At 38.9% G+C, this 25,661-nt stretch overlaps 1 protein-coding gene across 6 annotated transcripts in view; it reads right to left on the minus strand.

The window, feature by feature from the left end:
- The window catches only part of RASAL2 (RAS protein activator like 2), a 389,739-nt gene that overhangs the window by 157,474 nt on the left and 206,604 nt on the right, over window positions 1-25,661 (minus strand). For all 6 annotated transcript variants that reach the window (XM_070474030.1, XM_070474029.1, XM_070474028.1 and 3 more), the window contains exon 3: window positions 21,875-22,001. In XM_070474030.1, the coding sequence (XP_070330131.1) occupies window positions 21,875-22,001 (127 nt within the window). The remainder of the gene's footprint in view (window positions 1-21,874; window positions 22,002-25,661) is intronic.

Genomic DNA, 25,661 nt, shown 5'->3' on the forward strand with positions numbered 1-25,661 from the left:
AATGAAAGCAACTAAACTTGGATATACAAAAATATTAGAATTTTAAAAAGGGTTTGGTAATTTTTAAGTTTCATTCCAAACAGAGAAAAAATGTTAGTTAGAATGAGATTATTCTATTTACCCGGACATTATTACTACAACAACCTGGTCCTTTAGTAAGACATTTACAAGGTTTGTATGGTGGTGTGACAACGGTACTGCAATAGACTAAATCTTGGTGTCCCCCCAAAATTCATGTGTTGAAATCCTAACCCCCAGCATGGTGGGATTAGGAGCTGGGGCCTCCAAGAGGTAATTAGGTTATATGGGAGGAGTTCTCATGAACAGAATTGGTACTCTTATAAAAGGGACCCCAGAGAGCTCTGATGCCTTCTTCCCACCATGAATTAGCATACAGGAAATCAACAGCCTGCAACCCAGAAGAGGGCCCTTAGCAGACGTTAAATCTATTTGCTGTTCAAACCACCCACTCCATGATATCCTCTTATCACAGTGAGAACTGATTAAGGCAAGTAATAATATGATACAGGAATATATTATTTAGGCATAAATACAATAGAGTAGTAGTCAAACTCACTGCTAAGTCTCAGGAAAGCTTATGAAAATTTTAGTATAATTCTAATTTATTAACCAAAGAAACACATCTAGTTACAAAAAGCCCATCTTTACCAATGACCCTATGCTATATCACTTATGTCAAACGTTATTAGAAGAGGCCACGTTTTCCTCTCACTCCTATTCTGCAAGGGGTTTCTTTTTTGGGAGGCTTATCTACCACTGTGGAACTTTCTAGCCTTCAGCAGCTACTCCAAGGCTATTTTTATCTGTTTTTTGTGTACTGCTGATGATAGTCTTCTTGTAAATATATTCTTCTCTCTCTTACTTTCAGTCACTCCCAATGTATTGTTTCACTGGCTCCTTCCTAGATCATCTGGTTCCTAACACACATCTGGATACTTCCTACAATTTCTACTTTTAAAAATTAACTACAAAAGGTTTGTTTAAATATGCTTTTGATTCTGATGGCACTACTTTGACTAAAGTAAAAGGGAAAAAACTGAAAGACCTCTAAGTTGAAAAATAAACTGACATAAAATAATAATCTGTATTACCAGTTCTCTTTCTATTTTTCTATTTCAAGTTTCTTTTATTTCCTTCCCATCCCAAGAATTCATCTTCTTTTTATTCTTTTCTACCTTGAGTTTATCTTGTCATTTTCTACTCTGCAGTATTAGAGAAAAAAAAATGCAAAACATAATCAAAATTATTTTGCAAGCAAAAGAAAAATATGAAAAAAATGGGAATTTCCTGTTGTGACATATTAACTATCAATTAAAATGGAAAACAGTTAACCTGTAAATTTCTGAAGACAAAGAAAAAGAAAATAGGCTGTACATTTCACAGAAAAGAAATTAACCAGAACAATCCAACAGACACAACAGCTTTATGAAAAATGGGAACTTCCTCTCGTAAGCATTGTTACTACAGAAATTAGATGGCAGGTGAGTGCCAAGAGCAGGCACGTGTGTGTGCTGTGAGCCCAACAAATCTGTGTTGGGTTCCTTGTGACCCCATGATCTGTAGCTTGCCAGGATCCTATGTTCGTGGAATTTCCCAGGCAAGAATACTGGAGTTGGTTGCCGTTTCCTCTTCCAGGGGATTTTCCCAACCCAGGTATGGAACCAGCATCTCCTGCGTCTCCTGCACTAGCAGGTGGGTTCTTTTACCCCTGAGCCACCCAGGAAGCCCGTAGGGTCAAAACAAAACAGGTTTCATCCCTGGAGGCAGCTTCAGTCTGTTTTGGACACAAACACAACTAGATGTTCCATTTATCTGATTTACAAATCCTTCTGTTTGCAACATCAACTAAAAAGGCTTTTGTAAGTAGCCGAGTTAAACCTGTTCCCTGCTTCTCCCCCCTCCAAAAAAAAAAGAATGGGGAGGGATGGAAGAGGAAACTGAGAGGGAGGAAGAGATGAGGGATGGGGAGAGAAAGAGAGACCACTGGTGCAACTAAAGTAAGCAATGTTTAGATAATTTTGCTCAACTTCTCCAAATCATATATTTTTTCATTTTGGTAAAGTTCCTATAGCAGTCAAAAGCCAAGATTAAGTCTCAAAATTAAATCTCAAGACGCACTATAAACAACTCCACTCCCATCTTTCTACCTCAAGTTACATAACAGAATGGTGAATTACGGCTGTACTTTAGAAGAAAGGAATTTGCCAAACTGTGCAAGTAAAAATGGAAAAACAAATGAGTAAAGTCATGAGATACAGAGACAGGATGTTTTCTAAGATGCCACACCTCAAATTTCTTTATTGGGTTAATTTGAACCTGTCCAAGCAAAATGAGAAACCTAACACTTACTCCATTATCTCACTGGTCCCATTGTTTTGTAAGAGTCAGAGAGAATTAAAGTTTGTCTCAAATCAAAATTTATGTTGTTGGTCTTAAATTCTTCTTTCAAACCATAATAAAAATCTCATTGGATAAGGAAGCTGAGGCTGAGGTTAATGATGAGAAGAGGTGGAATTTGAAGCCAGTTAGGGTAACTTCAAACCTTGTGCCATTTCCACTGCCCATGAGTGCTTCTAATAAAGCAACGCTTCCAGAGAGAACAGAGAGTTCCAATCACAGGCATGCACTTTCTTCCCTAACACAGTAAACTTCCTATCTATGAAGTAACTGCTAAATCTGCTCTTGCGATTTTGATACACTAATTTATCTTATAACCGAAACGCCAACAATAGCACACACATTTGTGCTATCAAGTTGCAATGCAACATAAAGGATAAACTGTCTGGACTTCCCTGGTGGTCCCGTGGTTAAGAATCTGCCTGCCAATGCAGAAGACACAGGTTTGACCCCTGGTCCAGAAAGATCCCATATGCTGCAGGGCAACTAAGCCTGAGAGCCACAACTACTGAGCTAGTGCACCTAGAGCCCATACTCCACAACAAGCGAAACCACTGCAATGAGAAGCCCTCACACCGCAACTAAAGACTGTATAGAGCAATGAAGACTGTCAACTACAAACTGGCACTTAGCAAGAGCATTGCCAACAACTGAACAACAAAGGCATTTGCCACCTGCCTCTATGGAGACTGAACCCCATGCTGCTATGGCTGTTGACCTTCAACAACCCTCAAGGAGTTCAGGGTGGAGTGAGGCACTCTGTGCTCCAGGGAAATTGGTGAGACAGGTCTTTACATAGTTGGATGTTTTCAGGAACATATTCATGATCTCAATCCTTTCATCTCCTCTAATCTAGAGAAGCACTAAACCCCTTCATGGCGACATCAGATCCTCACGACTAACAAAAAAACACCTGTTGTAAAATGAGCGCTTCATGGTATTGAACTCCCCCTTCACCAAAACCTTATATATTGACTTTCCCCCACTGCCGCTTCGGAGCATCTCTCAGGGCTATGCTACCTCCCCAGCTGCAGTTCTCATTTTGCCCCAAACAAAATTTAACTCGCAACTCTGAAATTGTACATCTTTTTTTAGTCAACAATACTCAGTGCAGCAAAAAATAAAATAAGTTTTTTAAAAAGATCATTTTCTGTTATTAAAAGGATGTATTTTCTCTTACCATTCAGTATAGGAGCAAGATAATATTTAATAAAAGCTATTTACTACTAACAAAATCATTTAGAAAAAAAAAAGCATAGGTGTCATGCTCACGAACACCACTATGTTACAATATCAACTAGCATGCATGCTGTATCACTTCAGTTGTGTCTGACTCTTTGCGACCCCATGGACTGTAGCCTGCCAGGCTCCTCTGTCCAGGGTATTCTCCAGAAAAGAATACTAGAGGGGGTTGCCATGCCCTCCTCCAATCAACTAGCAGCACAGCCCAGGAGATCAGATCTGACATCTGCAGCCAGGCCTACTGAGTGCTACGACCTGTTAACATGGACGATGGTGCATACCAACTTCGCACTTATCAGAACCAACAGTGTGACTGCAATAACTGTTTATAGTCCTTGTGGCCACGCAATGATGCTAATTCTCTGATTTCATTCCAAAAATATTTCTCTGAAATGGATGTGGTTTTCCCTGCGGCGGGGCTAGAGGGAAAGAATATTTCCCACAGCTAAGATTATCTTTTACTTTGAAGTGTCTCACCTGAAAAAGTCAAGCAAGGGTTTCTCTAATGTGTCTCATGTCAGTCATCTGCTCAACAATCAGTCACTCACTTATTCTGCAACAATGCACGAAACTTGCCAGTTGCCATGACAACACCAAAGTGAAGCTACAGTCTTGTCAACTAAGAAGTTCCAATCTAGTAAAGAAGATACACACCAACAACTTATTAAAAGGATAAGGACATACATTCTGTATTAGATGTAAAAGAGAAACTGCTTATCAGAGATAAATGCTATGAATCCTGATTAGTGGAATAAAGGAAACAATCGCCAAGAGGAGACATCTAACTGGGCCTCAGGACAAATGTGATTATCACAGATGAGGGAAGTAGAATGAGAGAACACAGCAAAACAGAGAACACAGCAAAACAATCAGGCTGATGGCCCAATGTAAGCAGAAGCTCAAGTATGAGAATGCCTGGGGAACCTGAAGTAGACCTGTGAGCCCAGAGAACCTAGAGAATCTGTGATGGGTAAAAAAAAGATGGTGTGAGAGAGTCAAGTCTGGTCAGAACACAGAGAACCTTTAGCGTCATTGCAAACTCTAATTTTATCCTATAGACAACAGAGATCCTGTAAAAAGTGTTTAGAGAAATAAAGTAATATGAGACTTTCCTGATGATCCAGTGGCTAAGACTCCACCCTCCCAATGCAGGGGGCCCAGGTTCAATCTCTAGTTAGGGAACTAGATCCCATATGCCCGTGCAGCATCTAAAGACCCCGCATGCCCCAAGGAAGACTGAAGACCCGATGTTCCACAACTAAGACCCAGCACAGCCAAATAAATAAGTAAATATTTAAGAGAAAAGAAAAAAAAAAAAAAAGACCCAACAACAACTTTAAAAAAAAAAGAAAAAAGAAAAGAAATATGATTCAAGTAGGGCTTTTAAGAAGATAATGCTGAACAAGCAGTGAAAGGAGATACATAGAAAGAAGAAGAGAGAACTGAGAAGAGATACAATGGGTAGTTATTAAGATATCTATATAAAAACAAATGAGTAAGTTAAAGTTAGGAGGACTAGAAGGACAGTGGGCATTTAGCAGAAATTCAATCATATGAGAACAACAGGCTGTAGGGGAGGGAGGGGGTGAAGAAGGGAATTACAGAAAGAAAATGGCTTCAATTTTGAATATTCCAGTAAAGATGTTCAGATGACCAATTGGGAATTCAGGTCTGCAACTGAGAAATTAAAGCCAGAAATAGAGACTTAAAAGTTATTAGAACCAAGGTGGCATTTAGAAACATGAAAACAGGGTAAGTCATCTACAGAGAAAGGACAAAGCAAGCAAAGAAGGGTAAGGATAAGACTTTACAGAAAGGGAAACGGTAAAGAAGGTAGGGTGTGGGAGAAACACAACCGATACAGAAAAAATGTTGCTCAAGACAGAAGAACTCTAAAGAGGGGAGGGGAGTCCATCATTACAAACTCTGAAGAGAAAGAGTGCAAAGGACAGCAGTTTGGGAACTCACCACATCTCTGATATGACTGGAAATTTCAGGGGCAGGGGATGAAATCAGATTTCAGGGTTCAGAACAGAATTATCAGGTAGTGAGCACAAATAAATGGCTTTTAGAAAAGGCTGATGAAGACCTGAGATAGCCTTTAAGTGTCCTAACTTCTAGTCAGTTCTAGAACCAGCTAACACAGTAAAAACTTAGAATCTGCTTGTGACTAGTGTTAGTCGCTCAGTCATGTCTGACTTCATGCGACCCCATGGACTGTAGCCCACCAATCAGGCTCCTTTGTCCATGAGAATCTCCAGGCAAGAATACTGGAGTGGGCTGCCACCCTCTTCTAAGGGGATCTTCCCAACTCAGGAATCAAACCTGAGTCTCCTGCATTGGCAGGCGGATTCTTTACCCTCTGAGCCACCAGGGAAGCCCTAGGGCATTTGCCTCCCTGTTGGGGAATCCAAACCCTGGTCTCCCATGTGACGGGCTGGGATACTCACCACTATACTATCGAGGATGGCGGATGTTAAGTCAGTCAGTGAGAGAGCAGAACTGGGAATGACTCAAGTATGCTATTTTGTTGTTAATTTATCTAGCTTCTAAAATAGAGGGGACTGGTGTCCCCTTGAGCCATGGGGCTGCTGGCTGTGTAGGGGCCCTGCCACCCAGGCCCAGGGCCCACCCTACTCCGACAGGATGATAAACCTGGAGGCCACAATGTGGCATTGGCTCTTGTGGGAGAGATGGGTGCTCGCCCTGGTCTTCCGGCTTTTGCTCCTCTACTTCCTCACCAGCACCTTCAAGCAGGAGAAGAGGGCAGTGAGAGACTGGAATCTCCTCCAGGGCCAAGACCATGATCAGCCCGTTCCATGGCAAGTACAGTTTAACCGGGGCAACGGCAGTCAGTCCAGCAACCAGGGCAGAGCTCCAATCAAGGGAAGCACCTCATCATGGACGAACATGGCTGCGTTTGTGAGAGGAAAGGTTTGCTGGTGGATGGCTGCTGTGACAGCAGTGTCTCTGACACAAAGCAGTACTGCTGTGGCGACTGCTTGTCCAGCGGCTGGGGAGCCCAACAGGCAGCTTCTCCTGGGGCGCTTCCTCAGCAGCGACATTCCAGAACCTCTCATGGCAGTTGAAGACCACTTTGAATTGTGCTTGGCTAAATGCAGGACCTCACCCCAGCTCTTCAGGGGTGGGCCTTGAACACCCTGTCCTGACATCTAACATCGTCTAGAGACTCAGATGCTCTTCCCTTCTCATCCTGAGCCAATCTTCTAGCAGCTGGCACCATGCGCGCTCAGTTCTCTTCCTAGTGGTATTTGGAGACGCTTGTTTACCTGTGTGGGGACACTGTCTTCACCAGAAATTCTGGCTTGTCCTGGAGGGTTCTGTCCTCATGTCCCATGCCCCTGTTGAAATGACTGCTCTGCTCAACCATGGATAGTGGGAGCCTCAGGAAAGTCACCTGTGGTGTGGTCTCCTCCTTTTCTGTCACAGAAACCCTATCTTAAGGCGACTCCTAAGTAGAGATACATCTCACAACTGCCTGTAAGTGCTGGTCCTTTATTGCTTTCAACTCCAAGAAATGCGACGTACAGACATTCAGTTTCCCCGTGATTTACAGAGAAGAACAAAACTCAAGTTTCCACCAAGGTGCCTTAAAAGACTCACATCTACCCTCCATGGTGCTGGATATGAAGGTGGGTGGTCCACGAGCTCGCGGTGCTGCTGTGTTACCAATGTGACACTGACCCTGTCTGGTCAAGATGGAGAGTCTATGGGCCTCGGATCAAGATGTCACATGCTCATGAAGAGCAACCCTCTGCCCTCAGGAGTCGCGTCATCACACACTGTTCTTCCTCAGAGTTCCACACTAACCCCAGTACTGGGCAAGGTCTTCCTTGCTCTTTTTCGGTTGTTCAGCTGTTGCCCTTGTAGCAGGGCCCAAGCCCACTTTCAGCATTTTTTATCTCAGCACAGCTTTTTCCTTGGGCCTTGTTTGCCTTCCTATGTATTTCTGCAGTCTGTGCGGTAGAAATTTCCCTTAAATCCCTCCTATTACTTCCCTGGTGGCTCAGTGGCAAAGAATCTGCCTGCCAATGCAGGAGACACAGGAGACGTGGGTTCGATCCCTGGGTCTGGAAGATCCCCTGGAGGAAGGCATGACAACCCCCTTGCCTAGAAAACCCCATGGACAGATGAAACTGGTGGGCTACAGTCTGTGGGGTTACAAAGAGTCAGGCACTACTGAGAATGGGGAAAACACACACACCCCTTCTCACACTTATCTTCCCAAAGTAGTCTATCCCCCTAAGTCAGCTTTCTTAGAGGGTGAATTGCACACACACACACACACACACACAAAATTACTTCTCACGCTTATCTTCCCGAAGTAGTCTGTCCCCCTAACTCAGCTTTCTTAAAGAATGAACTGTCTGACAGTTGTTTGGCAGTTGTTTCTTAGTGTTAGATCACAGAAAATCTATTCAGTTCACATTGGACTTTTCAGATTCTGTGTGTATTCACCAGTGCCAAATCAGACTTTGTGTGTGTGGAAAATAAAACAGGGTAAAATTTATAAATTAAACACTTAAAATAATAAAGTGGGAGGAAGCTGATAAAAAGCATTTATCTATGTTGCTTATCACCTCAGGTCTAACAGGATGCTACAACTAGCATTGAACAAACATGGAAACTTGCTTTAGTTATTGTCTGATTATTTATTTGCTTAGATTTCTATGTCCTTACTGTTAATTCAATCCCAAATTCACTTCCTGTTGTTTCAGTTAACTCAGATATACCAGTGTTGTCTTCTTGGAGAAGTCCTCACAGCAGTCTTCTGACTGCTCCAGTCTACACTGGGTGTCATTATTCTGAGGCTGTGTACCTGGGTTCCCCTTGCAGGGTTCTCCCGAGGGCTTCCTGTGTCTCTCCCCTGTGTTGGATCTCCTATCCTATATCCCACATCCTGCTCATTCTTGGTGAGGAATTTATCCCATTTAGCTTCAGAAGAAATGGTATGTAGGAGGTAGTTTTTTTAACCTTGCATGTCTGAAAATGTCTTTATTCTCATGTGCTATTAGTGGCTTAGAGCTATATTATATAGACTTCTGTATTGAAATAATCTTCCTTCAGAAGTCTGAAGGCATTCCTCATTATTTTCTAGCTTCTGATATTGCTGACAGAAGTCAGAAGCCATTCTGATTTCTGGTCCTTAGTTTGTAATGTTTTCCCTTTCTTTGGCAATTTGCAAAATGGCCTCTTTGTCATCAGAGACGAACTGAAATTTCCTGAAAATGTGCTTTGTCATAGGCACTTAGTAATTCCTTTTAATCTGGAATCTCATATCCTTCAGTTGTGGGAAATTTTCTTAAAATATTTTGCTAGTGATTCCCTCCCCTTTGTTACTTTTTTTGGAACTCATTGTTTTGACTTCCTAACCTGATGTTCTAATTATTTTATCTTTTTTCCCCCCTTTATTTTCTGGGCTATTTCCTCATTTTTACGTTCTAACCCTTCTATTATTGAGTCTTATTTCTGTTATAGCTTTTTAATACACAGTAAAAAACAGTATTTTGGCTTTGTATTTAACATTCAGTTCTTGTCTCATGTATGTCATATTTTCTCTTTCTGAAAATAATCACAACTTTTTTAGAATTTTCTATTCCCTGCATATCTCTGTGCTTCCAAATTTCTTTAATTTTTTAAAATTTGTTTTGGATTTTTTCTTCCATGCTAGAGGCCTTCCCCCAACGGCAACTAGCCTTGGGAATGTCAGTGTCCTTCAGTCTTTCCTCCTGGGCTGGTAAATTCTCCAGTGACCCTGATCTCTTGCCTGGAGGGTAAAGGCAAAGTGGAGGAGTATGATCATTCAGTTTGCAGTGTTCATTTTATTCCCTTGTATTTGGTAAAGTACCCTGTGCTCTCCATTTTGCCGGGTATGCCCCAGTCCAAAGACAAGAGTTTTCTACCCCAGAGAACTGACCCGCAACCTTACATTAGGGTAGAGATAGGGGTGGGAAGAGCAACTGTCTAGTGGTCTTGGGAAGAGAAGAAGACCGAGGGATCTACTACTATACATTCCTGAGGCCATCGATTCCTGGGCTATTTGAAGATTCTGTGGTAAAAATCAGATTGGTTCTTGGCTTTCTTTGTTGCTAGATTAAGAATTGGCTTTCTCAGGTCAGGTAGGTCATTTACCACACTCCATTTGCTTTCCAGCATTTGATTTATTATTATGTATTATTGGTTTTTGTGGTTGTTTTCTTCTTTGCCATTTTCCTTATTCTTGAAGGACCGTGTCTTTAAAAGAATATCCCGTTACTGTAGCTGTAGTGAGGTTTCTGAAAGGAACACAAGTACACGCTTATGTTCAATCCACCATTTTTCTCCCCAGAAGTCTAGGCTGAATCAAAAACCATTCCTGATTGTTTACACCACTTGTTACCATTCCCACCCAATTCTCCAGTCACTAGAGTGGTTTACTAAGGTTAATATAGCCTCAGAACAAGTTGAGAGTGGCTCCTCACCTGGGCATCCCATTTTAGAGGGTTCTAAGTAAAAAAATGCAAAGAGCTGACTCATTTGAAAAGACCCTGATGCTGGGAAAGATTGAGGGCAAGAGGAGAAGGGGATAACAGGGGATGAGATGGTTGGATGGTATCACCAACTCGATGGACATGGGTTTGGGTGGACTCCGGGAGTTGGTGATGGACAGGGAGGCCTGGCATGCTGCAGTTCATGGGGTCGCAAGGAGTCGGACATGACTGAGCAACTGAACTGACTGACTGAAGTAAAAAAAAGTTTATTAGGCTAACTTGAATATTAACACATATGATACAGCTTTCTAAACTCAGCAAGTAGCTCATCCACAGTTAAACACTGACTTCCTTCATTTCTCCTTCCCCAGTTCTTCTGGACTTAGAGCAACCCTTAAAATAGCCTGTACAAACAACTTAACTGAGTCAGAAAAGGAATCCTTTACTTAAGACACCTTACTGCCATCTGTTGGGTATTTTACGAAATAAGGGCAAATCAACAATGACAATTAAATGACACGCACCCCTACTTGTAGGGTACATGTAATTTGCACAGTCAGATGTGCAGCACTGCCTTTGAATCACCTTTCACAAAACTAAACTAATCTCTACTATTCCAGGATGAGGAGGAAGATAAAAGAGCAAATCAGGACTCTAAACATTCCTTTATAACTTAGAAGAACTGTGGTGTGACACCTTGACTTAAAACCCATTTCTTCATTTAAAAAGTGACTTAGCTGTTCATCTAAACTTAGCTGATAAGAGAGAAATAAAAAAATGACTTTAGTACCAGCAGGCCTGCAGCCACTGAATGAGGCAGAGCATGGCAGCCTTCTGGGCCAGGGGCCAGCCCTATCAGCCCAGCTACCATAGTCCCAACACAACAGAAAGGCCCACAGAGCCCATGTAGGGGCCTCTGGTGACCAGAGAGAGTGCACTGCTAGGCCTCATACAATGTCTCCTGTACAAGGTCACTTATCCAAAATCAGGACATGTAACTGACCTACTTAATACAGGGGAAGAGAATTAGGCAAAATAAGGAGACAGAAGAATACATTCCAAACAAAGGAATAAGACAAAATTCCAAAAGAAGAACTAAGCAAAGAAGACATGAGCAATCTACCCAATAGAGAATTCAGGCAAAGACCTCATATAAACATGCTCAATGAACTTGGGATAAGAATGGATGAACAGGGTGAAAAGTTTAAGAGAGTCAGAAAGTACAAAGAAGAACCAAACAGAGTTGAAGACTACAATAACTGATATTAGAAAGAATCAAAAGTAGATTAGACGGTATGGAGGAACAACTCAGTGAAGTGAAAGACAGAGTAGTGGAAGTCACTCAAGCCGAACAGGAAAAAAGACAAAAGAATTAAGAAAAAAAAAATAAGGGTAGTTTTGAAAATACCTCTGTGACAACATCAAGTGTACTAACACTCACATTATACCAAAAGGAGAAGAAGCAGAGAGGGGAGGGCAGAGAACTTATTTGAGGAAATAATAACTGAAAGTTTCCCTAATCTGGGAATATCTATAATAAGTAGTTAAGGGATAGACAAAACAAAAGATGCAAAATGTGATGTCACAACATTAAACGTGGTAGGGAATGTTAAATGTAGGGTGGTTAAAACGTGTTCAAAGTTAAGAGAGCATCAGTGTACAATGATCACATGCAAACAGGTTGTTACATATGAACTGCATGGTAAGGACAAGCTGGAAATACACAGTCGATACGCTCCACAATGAGGGCAAGGAATCCAAAGATGACACTAAGCCCTATGAAAAGGAAGCCAGGGTAGCAATACTTCATTCAGAAGAACTACACCTTAAAAAAAAGACAGGAGACAACAAGACATTACATAATGATAACGGGATCGATCCAACAAGAAGAGTTAACAATGAAAACACCTACGCATCCCACATAGGAGTACCTAAATGCATAAAGCAAACATTAAAGGAAAAAGTTGTCAGTAAGACAATAACAGAAGGGGGCTTTAATACACTACTTACCTCCGTGAACAAATCATCCAGACAATCAATAAAGAAATGTTGGCCTTAAATAGCACATTAACCTATTTGAATGTAAAAAAAATATACAAAGAACAGTCCCTCCCAAAGCAGGAGAATACACATCCCTTTCAAGTGTACATGAAACATTCTTTGGGATAGATCACACCTTAGGTCACAAAACAAATATTAGTATATTTAAGAAGACTGAAATCATTTTTTCTCAACACAGCAGTATGAGACTAGAAACCAACTACAAGAAAAAAACTGCAAAAACTATAAACATATGGAGGCTAAACAATATGTTACGAAACAACCAATGGATCATTGAAGAAATCAAAGGGAGAATTAAAAAAAAAATACCTGAAGACAAATGAAAATGAAAACACAATGATCCAAAACCTATGGGATACAGGAGAAGCAATTATAAGACGGAAGTTTACAGTGATACAAACCTACCTCAAGAAACAAGAAAAATCCCAAATAAATAATCCAGCCTTAGACAGAAGAGAACTAGAGAAAAAAAGAACAAGCAAAATTCAAAGATAGAAGAAAGACATCATAAAGATTAGAACAGAAATACAAGGAGACAAAAGAAAGAAAGAAAAGATCAGTGAAACTAAGAAGAGGTTCTTTGAAAAGATAAAAATTGATAAACCCTTAGCTAGACTCATAAAGAATATGAATAAAAAGAGGACAACATAGATAAAATCAGAAATAAAAGAGCTTATGATAGACAGCACAGAAATACAAAAGACCATGAGATTACTATGAACAATTATATGTCAATGAAATGGACAACCTGGAAGAAATGAACAAATTCCTGGAAATATACAATCCCCCAAAACTGAATCAGGAAGAAACAGAAAATATGAACAGACTGATTGCCAGGAAGGAAACTGAATCAGTAATTTAAAAAAAGCTCCCAACAAACAAATGTCCAAGGCCAGAGGGTTTCACAGGTGAATGTTATCAAATATTTAAAGGGTTAATAACTTTATTAAACTATTCCCAAAAACCGAAGAGAAAGGAATGCTTCTGAACTCATTCTATGAGGCCACCCTTGCGCTGATACCAAAATCAGACAGACATGACCCCCCCAAAAAATAAATAAAATAACAAATATTACAGAACAATATCATTGATGAATATAACATGCAAAAAATCCTCAGCAAATGTTAGCAAACTAAATTCAACAATACAATAAAAGGATTATATACCATGATGAAGTGGAATTTATCCCAGGGAAGCAAGGATAGTTCAATACCTGCACATGATACACCACGTTAACAAATTGAAAATAAAAATCATGTGATCATCTCAACAGATGCAGAAAAAGCTTCCAACAAAATTCAACATCCATTTTGATAAAAACTCTCAACAAACTGAGTACAAAAGGAACATAACTCAACATAATAAAGACCATATATGACAAACCCAGAGCCAACATCATATGAAACAGTGAAAAGCTGAAAGAGCTTCCTCTAAGATCAGTAACAAGACAAGGATGCCCACTCTGGTCACTTCTATTCAATACAGTACTCAAAGTCCCAGTACAGCAGAAAAGAAAAAAAAAAGAAATGAGAGGAATCCAAACTGGAAAGGAAGAAGTAAAACTGTCACTTTGTAGATGGCACAATACTATATATACAAAATCCTAAAGATGCCACCAAAAAAAAAAAACTATCAAAACTAATAAATGAATTTGGTAAAACTGCAGGCTACAAAATTAACATAAGAAATCTGATGCATTTCTATACACTAACAAAGAACTATCAGAAAGAGACATTAAGAAAACAATCCCATTTACAATTGTATCATAAAGAATAAAATACCTAGGAATTAATCCAACCAAGGATTAAAAGACTTGTGGTCAGAAAACTATAAGATATTGCTGAGAGAAATTAAAGACAATGTGAACAAATGGAATTCTCACAGATGGAAAGAATTAATATTTCCAAAATGATCATACTACCCAAAGCAATTTACACATTCAGTACAATCTCTATCAAAATACCAATAACATTTTTCACAGAAATAGAACAAAATATCCAAAAATTTGCATGAAAACACAAAAAACTCTCAAATAGTCAAAACAATATTGAGAAGGAAGAAGAACAAAACCGGAGGTATCATATTTCCTGATTTCAAACAGTAGTACAAGCTACAGCAATCAAAATAGCATGGGACTGGCATAAAAACAGACACAGAAATCAATGTAAGACAAATAAACTCAAGCTTATATGGTCAGTTAGCCAAAGAAAAGGAGGCAAAAATATAAAATAGGGAAAAGATAGCCTCTTCAATAAATGGTGTTGGGAAAACTGAACAGCCACATGTACAAGATTCAAACTGGACTACTTTCTCACACCATATGCAAAAATAAACTAAAAATGGATTAAAAACCTAAATGTAAGGCCTAAGATCATAAAACTTCTAGAAGAAAACATGGGCAGTATGCTTTTTAACACTGCTCTTAGCAGTATTTGTTGGACTTGTTGCCTTAGGTGAAATAAGCAATAGCAAAAATAAAGAAATGGAACTCCATTAAACTAAAAAGCATTCATACAGCAAAGGATATATAATCACATACAACTTTACACATACAAATTTAATATCCAAATTAAATACTGCTACTGTACACAGATATTATTTATCAACATTTAAAATTCGATCTGAGAAACAGACCCAAAGACTTAGAGAACAAACTTCTGGTTACCGGGGTAAAGGGAGCAGTAGATTGGGAGTCTGGGATTGACACGGTCACACTGGTATATTTAAAATAGACAACTCACAGGGACCTACAGTATAGCATAGGGAGCTCAACTCAATATTCTGTGATAAGCTAAATAGGAAAGAATTCGAAAAAGAAAGGATACATGTATAACAAACCACTTTGCTATACACATGACAATAACACAACATTGTTAATCAACTGTGCTCCAATATAAAGTAAAAATTTTAAAAATTAATGTGAAAAAATTAAATTCTATTATTTGAAAAATGGAAGGATGTGTTTCTTGCAATGTTAAATCTTCAGTACTCTTATTTTCCCTTTTTTCAGTATTATCATTCCCATCCTATACCTAGAAGATTATAGCAATCTTTAAAATACTTCATAAGTTATCTAGATACTCCTAATAGTGAATGTCTTGAGAATAAAAAGATAGTCATTATTTATACATAAAATCAGATCTCAGGCTAATTTAATAAAGTCAAAGCTAAGATCTGAATAATCAATATCCTCTATAATTTTGATTAAATGAGTTATCCTTTCCAATAATTTCACTAATGTCTTGGAGAATATATTCTGTTTTTAATATTCATTTTCTTTAAAATTTCTTCAAATTTTTATCACATGGGTCAATAAACAGGAAAACATCAGTGCAAGGTTAGCTTTTCCTCAAGGTTTTTCCAGGATAGTTTCTGTCTTTTTTGGTGGTGTTATTTTAGATCTCTGTTCAACTTAATTTACACAAACATGAAAACTGTTCATTAGCTAATGCTGACTCTCAAAGACTTTTGATATTTTTTTCCTATGCTTGCTAACATGTATCAAGGGCATCCTATGTGAAACTGTAATTTTTAAGTACACATACCAGATATTTCTGGGTTTTGAGGACTCCATGATAATGAAACAAATTTAATGTCACAAGCACAATTTTTTTTAAAAAATCCAGAGATTTTGTAAGTAAGATATGTGGTACTTTTAAGATTTTATCACAATGTAATAGAGGCATGAAGATCTCTGCATCTTTGAGTTACTAGATATTTGGCTTTAAATATGTTGGTTCAATGTCAATATCATTTTTGAGAACAGAGAAAAGGTGCAGTAATGAGTGTTTGCACTTTCTAATCAAACCAGCTTTATGATCACGTTTCTGATGCTACCTACAAGCAAGATTCTTGCTCATTTCAGGCTCTGACTTCGCTCTGCCCACTTGAGCATCAAAGCATTAACTTTACTGTAATGTCAAAGAAATGCAACAACCAGACCAGACAAGGTTCTCAATTCATCTTTGTGCAATCCCCCAGCCAGGAAGCAGACAACACACGGCAGTACACATTTTCTTCTACATAGCTACGCATCACAAAAATGTTGCCTACAGTTCAGCTTTCACTTTCTCCCATTTTAATAATGTTCTTAAAAGGTATCCAATGGCTTTTTAAAAAGCTGAATTCATATAGGTTATATTTACATTGAAAATGAATATTTACCAATTCATGTGGTCAACTTATATACCTCCCTGTATTGTTTTTATGCAAAGACTCTACCATCTGAAGAAGTGATTTTCTTTTGAAAATTCAGCAAATTGTGCTTTTGCATGCTTTGAAAAATCTTTTTTCTGATGAATAAATTAAAATTTGGATACTGTCACCAGGGGAAGGTAGTTTTTTTCTTGGTCTACTAAATTTGGAAATGGGTACTTTAGGCAAGCGGAAGTGAGAAATAGATTTAAGGCACTAGATCTAATAGACAGACTGCCTGATGAACTATGGATGGAGGTTCATGACATTGTACAGGAGACCGAAATCAACACTATCCCCCCAAGAAAGAGAAATGCAAAAAAGCAAAATGGCTGTCTGAGGAGGCCTTACAAATAGCTGTGAAAAGGAGAGAAGCGAAAAGCAAAGGAGTAAAGGAAAGATATTCCCATTTGAATGCAGAGTTCCAAAGAATAGCAGGGAGAGATGAGATAAAGCCTTCCTCAGTGATCAATGCAAAGAAATAGAGAAAAACAATAGAATGGGAAAGACTAGAGATCACTTCAAGAAAATTAGAGATACCAAGGGAACATTTCATGCAAAGATGGACACAATAAGGACAGAAATGGTATGGACCTAACAGAAGCAGAAGATATTAAGAAGAGGTGGCAAGAATACACAGAACTGTACAAAAAGATCTTCATGACCCAGATAATCATGATGGTGTGATCACTCACCTAGAACCAGACATCCTGGAATGTGAAGTCAAGTGGACCTTAGGAAGCATCACTATGAACAAAGCTAGTAGAGGTGATGAAATTCCATTTGAGCTATTTCAAATCCTGAAAGAAGATGCTGTTGAAAGTGCTGCACTCAATATGCCAGCAAATTTGGAAAACTCAGCAGTGGCCACAGGACTGGAAAAGTTCAGTTTTCATTTCAATCCCAAAGAAAGGCAATGCCAAAGAATGCTCAAACTACTGCACAATTGCACTCATCTCACACGCTAGTAAAGTAATGCTCAAAGTTCTCCAAGTCAGGCTTTAGCAATATGTGAACCGTGAACTTCCAGATGTTCAAGCTGGTTTTAGAAAAGACAGAGGAACCAGAGATCAAATTGCCAACATCCACTGGATCATCAAAAAAGCAAGAGAGTTCCAGAAAAACATCTGTTTCTGCTTTATTGACTATGCCAAAGCCTTTGACTGTGTGGATCACAATAAACTGTGGAAAATTCTTCAAGAGATGGGCATACCAGACCACCTGACCTGCCTCCTGAGAAACCTGTATGCAGGTCAGGAAGCAACACTTAGAACTGGACATGGAACAGCAGACTGGTTCCAAATAGGGAAAAGGAGTACGTCAAGGCTGTATATTGTCACCCTGCCTATTTAACTTATATGCAGAGTACATCATGAGAAACACAGGGCTGGAGGAAGCACAAGCTGGAATCAATATTGCCGGGAGAAATATCAGTAACCTCAGATATGCAGATGACACCACCCTTATGGCAGACAGTGAAGAAGAACTAAAGAGCCTCTTGATGAAAGTGAAAGAGGAGAGTGAAAAAGTTGGCTTAAAGCTCAACATTCAGAAAACTAAGATCATGGCATCTGGTCCCATCACTTCATGGCAGATAGATGGGGAAACAGTGGAAACAGTGGCTGACTTTATTTTTCTGGGCTCCAAAATCACAGCAGATGGTGATTGCAGTCATGAAATTAAAAGACGTTTACTCCTTGGAAGGAAAGTTATGAACAACCTAGACAGCATATTAAAAAGTAGAGACATCACTTTGTCAACAAAGGTCCATCTAGACAAGGCTATGGTTTTTCCAATTATCATGTATGGATGTGAGAGTTGGACTATAAAGAAAGCTGAGCATTGAAGAATTGATGCTTTTGAACTGTGGTGTTGCAGAAGACTCTTGAGAGTCCCTTGGACTGCAAGGAGATTCAACCAGTCCATCCTAAGGGAGATCAGTCCTGGGTGTTCATTGGAAGGACTGATGTTTGAAGCTGAAACTCCAATACTTTAGCCACCTGATGCGAAGGGCTGACTGATTGGAAAAGACCCTGATGCTGGGAAAGATTGAGGGCAGGAGAAGGGACGATAGAAGATGAGATAGTTGGATGGCATCACTGACTCAATGGACATGGGTTTGGGTGGACTCTGGGAGTTGGTGATGGACAGGGAGGCCTGGTGTGCTGCAGTTCATGAGGTCGCAAAGAGTCGGACATGACTGAGCGACTGAACTGAACTGAATTTAGACAAGATGTTCACACACCTTAAGAAAATATCTCACTTTCAAGAGAAAAGAATTTGCTGCCTCAAAATATTGTGCCAAATGCCATGGTAAATATAAATTTTATGTGTCTGGGGTAAACTTCTGAATGCAAGATCCTGGGAACTAGTACGTGAGAAGGACATTCTGTTCTTATCTATTCCCCACCTGCCTCCTCACACACACTTTCTTCTTCTGAGTTCTTGACATTTATTAGGTTCCTCAAAACTGTGCATTTACTCATGCTAAGCAATGTGAGAAGTAGAAATACAGGCCTTCCCATCTTTTTTACATTCAAGTTTCTTCAGCAGTTTAAAGTCTCTAAAGTACAGTAAATTGGTAGCCACTAACGAAAGTTCTTCACAGATTCTTTACATTCATAGAGCTTTTTTCTGTTAAAAATCTCTGAGGTAGAATAAAAGGTGCATGTTTTTCATGAGTGGGTAATTCTCCACAGCTGACTGCCTCACACCTGAAATCAAAATGCATACCATGGTTTCACATCCGCAAAAACTGATCTGTCCTCCCTGGAGTTACTCTACTGGAGAGGAAGAAAGAAAGAGCTTGCAAAGGGAAAGAACCCTGCAAAAACAGAAGGGCTTCCCGACACACTTGACTTACTCACTTGCAAACAAAATTCTTGTATTTTCATTCTTCTTCTCTGGTCTGTCCTTTACTAATGTTTCCTCATCTTCCTAACCTCTGAATGTTCCAGAGCTTAGTCTTTAACTTTTCCTTTCTACCTAAATACCTTTCCCTGATGATATCATTCAATCTCATGGCTTCAAACACCATCTATGTGCTAAAAGCTTGTGATCTGTACCTCCAGTCTGCACTTCTCCTTAATTTCCAGACTCACATATTTCTACTTGTGTATCTAATAAGATCCTCAAACTTAAGGTGTCCAAACTGAGCTCCTAGTCAGTCCCACTCTCAAACTTGTTTCTCCCAGTCTTAAAAAATGACAGTTTCATTCTTCTGGCTGCTCTAGCCAAAATTCTTCACTCTTCTGTTTCTCACTTCCCACATCCAATCCCATGAGCAAACTGGCTTGTTGGCTACCATAATATGGTCACTTCTCAGCTCTTCTGCTACTACCATTGGCCCAAGTTCTTTCATCTGTTTTCTAGATTATTGCAGGAGCATACTAATTGGTTTCTAAACTTCCATCCTTGCTTCCCTAGTCTCAATATAGAGGTCTACGGCTTCCCCCTCCCAGAGTAAAAGCCAAAGCTCCCACAATTACCTATAAGACCTTTATGATCTGCTTGCCACAGAGCTCAATGCTGTCATCTCCAACTACATCTCCAAGCCACACACAATATACCACAATAATAGCATATACTGTGAAGAGTCATCAATAATCTATCTTCCTAAAATAATTTTCTAAAGACAGAGATCTTATCTTGTACCTCTTTTCATTCTTAGGGACTGGCATAAAAAAAAATATATATATGTGTGTGTGTAACACACATACATGTATATCTATATATACAGAGAGAGAGAGAGAGAGATACAGCAGTTACTCAATTAAATATTTGACAGTGGGAAATTCTGCCTCAAGACAAATCACTGGGAAATAAAAACAGAACAACAGAATAATTATCTAATTCAACATTAGATTGGCATGTAAGGAAGAAAGGCTCTAAAAGAATCTTTTCCTCTCTAAAATTTACGAGTGATAACTCCCGGTGCTAAATTTAGGAAGTCCACTCCAAAAGAGATGATGGACGAGCATGAACCAAGTCTGTTTTCAAGAACAGAAGGTAGAAGACTATCTCTGGACTACACATCTTAGTCACTTCATCTTAGTTTGTCTTTGGGACCTGTACCTGGAATGTTGGTGATAAATTTAACAATGTACTATATATTTCCTTTCTATAAAACCACAATAATCACTCAGACTATGATTGCACTTCCTCAAAATCAACTGGTTTTTGTGGATCAAAGCATGAATAGTCAGAGAATCCTGGAGAAGGTGACAAAGAGAGTCATCAACATAACATTACAAATAATGAAAGCAGAGGAATTGAAAGAAGGCAACTCTGAGCTAGTCCAGTTCACACAAAACATATACGTGAAACGCAAACAGGCTACAAAATGGTCACACCCAGACAGGTTTGCAATATAACTTAAGCCCACACCTAAACTGGTTTCAACACATATTAAAGAAGTACAATGGAAATAGGATCAGAGGAAAATTTGATTCTTCCAAGTATGACCCCTTGAAGAAGTGTTTGCTAACCTGACTAATGTCTAGGAAAGCAACAAATGTCACAGGATAAAAAGGGAACTAAATGATTCAAATTCTGACAAAGTTCCATTTAGAAAATGAAAAGATATGAAGAAAAAGGCAAAAACAAACAAACAAACAAAATCTTGATTTTAAAAAATACAACAAAATCACAGAATTATCCATACTAACAAAAAAAGAGACAATAAATGACTGTTTCACCTACCTACAAAGTATCTATGACTAAATGTCTAGGTGCACTAAACAAATACTACTGCTACAATGTAAACAACTCCTATGTTTCAAATTCTTTCATTATTTCATTTAATATTATTTATATTTCCTTAAAATTACCTGACTATTTTAATTATCTAAATATCCATTGGTAAGTATGCAAAGGCCAAAGAGATTCATTTGGTAAGAAACAGAGAAAAAACTGCTTTGATACTGACATTAATTCCTTTAGTATGTAACAACTCAAAGTGGGGTTTTTTTGATGTCTCCCTTGTGTCAGCCACTCTAAACACAAGCCTGAAAATAACTTATACAGGCCATATAAAATTGGCTCAGGTGATTTAGCCTAATCCGACCTTACACTATGCAAGACAACACCAGTAGTTATGTGCACAGGACACAAGCCATTCAATACTAAGTTTTCAACCAAAACTGACTCCCTAGTGCCTCAACAGGACCATCTAACACTCTTTAAAAATTTAAAGCTGAGCAGTAAAACCAGAAACAACACATCAATCGACATGCCTAGGATTTTTCCACAACCACACTAGCGCTCTGATAAATTTTATCTCTGATAACAACTTTGCTATCGCTTGGTTATAAAGAATAAAACTTTCTAATGACCTCTGACTATATTTTAAAGTACTTACTTAACAGTAAACGCAGGATGTTTTCTTCTATTGAAACACTCTCAATAACAAGTCCATAAATAACCGGATAAAAATTAGTAACTTTCCTTCCTTTTACATAGTAGCTTACCCAGTTTAGCGGCGCCCTCTGGCGGGTATTCAGGAAACTGACCCTCGGAAGGAACACTGACAGTTCTCCGCAGGCATCGCCCTTTGGTGGAATCCGTCTGCTGCTCTTGTCCTCCCTCCACGGGGATCTAGTAAACCAAAAAAGAGATGAACCAAAAAAGGTGTGACATGAGCACCTTCTGACCGAATAACGTTTTCAGGTGATGAAGACAGGAGGGTGCAATCATCAGAGCAAGACAGAAGAAATGGAGAAATAAAGTCTACACAATGGTTAAAGTACTACTAACCCCTTTCAGGAAGCTTTTCTTTAAAAAAGAAAACTGAAAGATCTGGAAAGGTGAGTATGTAAATGAGCTTTCATGAAGTATGTACAAATCACATCCAGGTGTATCTGCTTGGGGAGCTTGGAACACAAAACAAGACACCCACGCAAGTTAAGATTCTTTCACATCAGAAACCAGTGCACGAGTTCCAGTTCTGTCCAGCGTTCAGTAAGGTAATGGAAATACAGCCAACCAGAAAGATTTCGCTCCAAAATTCTCGTAAAAGAAGGTTTTGTTAGATAAAAGTAGTAAAATTACCCAAATTTTCTCCAATTTTAGAAGTAAGCACTTAGAGATAGTTAATACAATACTATCTATAGATGTTTTCAGTCAAAACGTACAGATACTCGCATAAAATGGCATATTGTTTCCACAAGTGAGACTAATTTTTGAAATCCTAAAAAAAATATTTTTTTCTCGCGTAATTTTTCTTCCTGGTTGTACACATGGAATGAGAACGACAAATGGTATAAACGATGTCTAACGCCATTAACTGTTTTCTAATTTACACACCGGTCACTGTTGTGAAGCAATGCCATGGCTCTAAGCTCCTTTTTCTTCCCCCAGTTTTGGTAATTGTAAAAAACCAAGTCATCTTATTTTGGGAGAAGGGCAAAAACTTTTCTCAGTGAGACTTTATTAGTAACCTCTATCGGAATTAAGAATAGTGTTCATAATATCTTAAATAGTTTGGCAAACTATGTCAGGAATTATGGTACCAAGGCCTCAGAATCATGCCCCCGCCCCTCACTCAAATGGACACTAACTGCCCTTATCTGAGTTTCAGGCTCAATTACAAAAAGAGGAAGTTACCGAGAGAAAAACAAGAACTGGCTTGGGCCAGCTAGGCCCAAGCTGGCAGAAGACCTGATCTCCAGGGGACCTTGATCTTCGTTCACGGTTGATGTATTAGCATGCTAAATGACACACCCACGAGCGCCATGACAATTGGCAATGGCCGTGACAACTGGGAAAGTCCATATAAAGACTTTCTGAAAAGGGGTGCCACCTCAGTTCTGTGTACAAACCACACCCTTCTTCGCAGGTATCTCATGAATATTCTTCCTTCTCTTTACTCAATTCTGTCCTTTTTACCTCAACCCTTCTACAGAAACGGTGTCTCCACCTGAATGAGGTTGAGAAGTTGATTTTCGAAGTACATTCCCACAAGTCTCTACTTCTTTGGTCACTGAATAAACTATGTGCCATTCTATTCTCAGCACCAGTTTTGCTATTATTGGTTGTGTGAATCTGAGTGGGAAAAAGAACCTCCTCGACCAAGACCCCTTGGCTTAGATTAGGACCCCGGTGTGGGTGCAGGCAACCAATTCGGCAACAATTAATCATAGTCTCTGATTCTTATGGCTCCAATATAGACATTTTTAAACAAATTTCAATAGACTAGCATTAGGTTCCTACCATGCACAAGGCTAAGGAATTTATATGTGTGACATTATGAGGGAGCTATTATTATTATTCCCTTTTTACAGATGATGAATAATTTATTTCTCCAGGTGATTAATATGGGCACATCAATTGATCCAGCAAAACTGGGACAGATACAAGCTTAAGTGTATCTGCTTCCTGCTTTGCCTCAGTAATTTAAGTACTATGACTGGGTCAAGGAGACGATACCAAAGGAAGTTTTCTCTGTATTACTGGGAGTCTGAAAAGCAAAATTCTCATGTCTTCATAAGGACTGAAAATTTTCATGCTTTATAAGACTAAAAATTCCGTTTCCTCATTGCCATAACTACAGTTACTGCTAGTGGAATTAAGAAAAGTAAAATTCTAAAACATAAGGGGATATCAAATAATAGCATCAGTAAAGACATTAACTCTTCCAAAAGCTCTGTAATAGAAAACTTTATGAACAGTAATCTAAGTCATCTGCCCCTTTCAGGATGGAAATGATCTCTACTTAAATAATTAAAAGAGTAGCGCCCAGAGGTTAAATAACCCCCTCCTAATAGGGAAGGTAAAAATGTATCCTCTACCTGCCTTAGGACAGAATGGAGGTAAATTGGGGGGGGGGGGGGTGCGGGGAGTAGTTTGGATCTTTGAACAAACAGATGAATCTAAATAAACATAACTGTTTTTGCAATAGTTCCCCCAAAATGCCTACTATCTGAATTAATGAAGACCTAAGCCACAGAGAAAAAAGGGGTTATTTTTTATATTTTAGGAGGGACTGACCTACAATCTTTTCTGTGGAAATTCATAAAGGCAAAGGAAAAAGAAAGACGTGGTTTCTATTATCACAAACTTTATCTGTATCATATCTAAGAAGAGAATAAATAAAATATATCAAGCATCTTATTTGAGCCTAAATGTCACTCACAATTATCTTCTCAAAGTTTCAATGTAGACTTATCTTTTTCCACAGTTGAAACTTAAAATATGATGAATGATTTTATTCACAGCATTGCTCTTAAGTTTAGGACATTTCTGACTCAATATAATGGAGAATAGTGTTTACTTTTATTCTAAATGTGTTTCTTAAGAATCATTTTCTTTTACAACACCATTGATTTGCTTCTTACATAAATTATCCTTTTAAAGATATTGACCTGCTTCTTAAAAGTTAGAGGTATAATATTTCAAGTATCTTCAAATGAACTAAGCAAGAGTTTTACAAATCTCAGCCATACAGCCAAAGAAAACTAGTTTTTAAAAAGACAGTTTTAAAAAACAATTTTTTCCGTTCCAATTGTCCTAATTTAGCTTACTAGGTCACATTTACTTGTATACTGAATTACCCTAAAAATTGTGTATCTTTCAGGTTCTATAACATGAGAGAAATTTTTATCTTTCTTACAACCTCTCTTGGCTTATATTGTGCATCTTCTGAAATTTCTTTTTCGTCAAGGAGAGTGGTGACCACCACTGTCTTTGGCTGCCTATTGTCCAATGTTTGAAAAATAATAGCTGCTATGTGTATTTCTTGGTCCAGTCTTGTATTGTTTGCAATGGGAGGGCTAGTCTTGTAACAGTTACTCCATCAAAGCTGGTGCCAAAAGCCTCCGATTCTCTCTTATCCAAACTACTAATATGGTCTCTTTTTTGGTGATATTATGCCCCTTAAATCTAACCTGTATGTGGGTTAACAGAGTATTTCAAAAATGCAATCATAACCATGTCATTCTGAGGCTTAACGGCCTTCACTTGCTCTCCTTTGCAGTGGTTTTCAAAGAAGAGATGGTATGCTCATATGTGGATGTGAAGTGCTTCAGTTCAGTTCAGTTGCTCAGTCGTGCCCAACTCTTTGCAACCCCATGGACTGCAGCACTCCAGGCCTCCCTGTCCATCACCAACTCCCGGAGTTTACCCAAACTCATGTCCATTGAGTTGGTGATGCCATCCAACCACCTCATCCTCTGTCATCCTCTTCTCCTCCTGCCCTCAATCTTTCCCAGCATCAGGGTCTTTTCAAATGAGTCAGTTCTTCGCATCTCTGCTTCAACC

The sequence above is a fragment of the Odocoileus virginianus genome, chromosome 11 (genome assembly GCF_023699985.2).
Source record: "Odocoileus virginianus isolate 20LAN1187 ecotype Illinois chromosome 11, Ovbor_1.2, whole genome shotgun sequence".
Classification (NCBI taxonomy): Eukaryota; Metazoa; Chordata; class Mammalia; order Artiodactyla; family Cervidae; genus Odocoileus; species Odocoileus virginianus.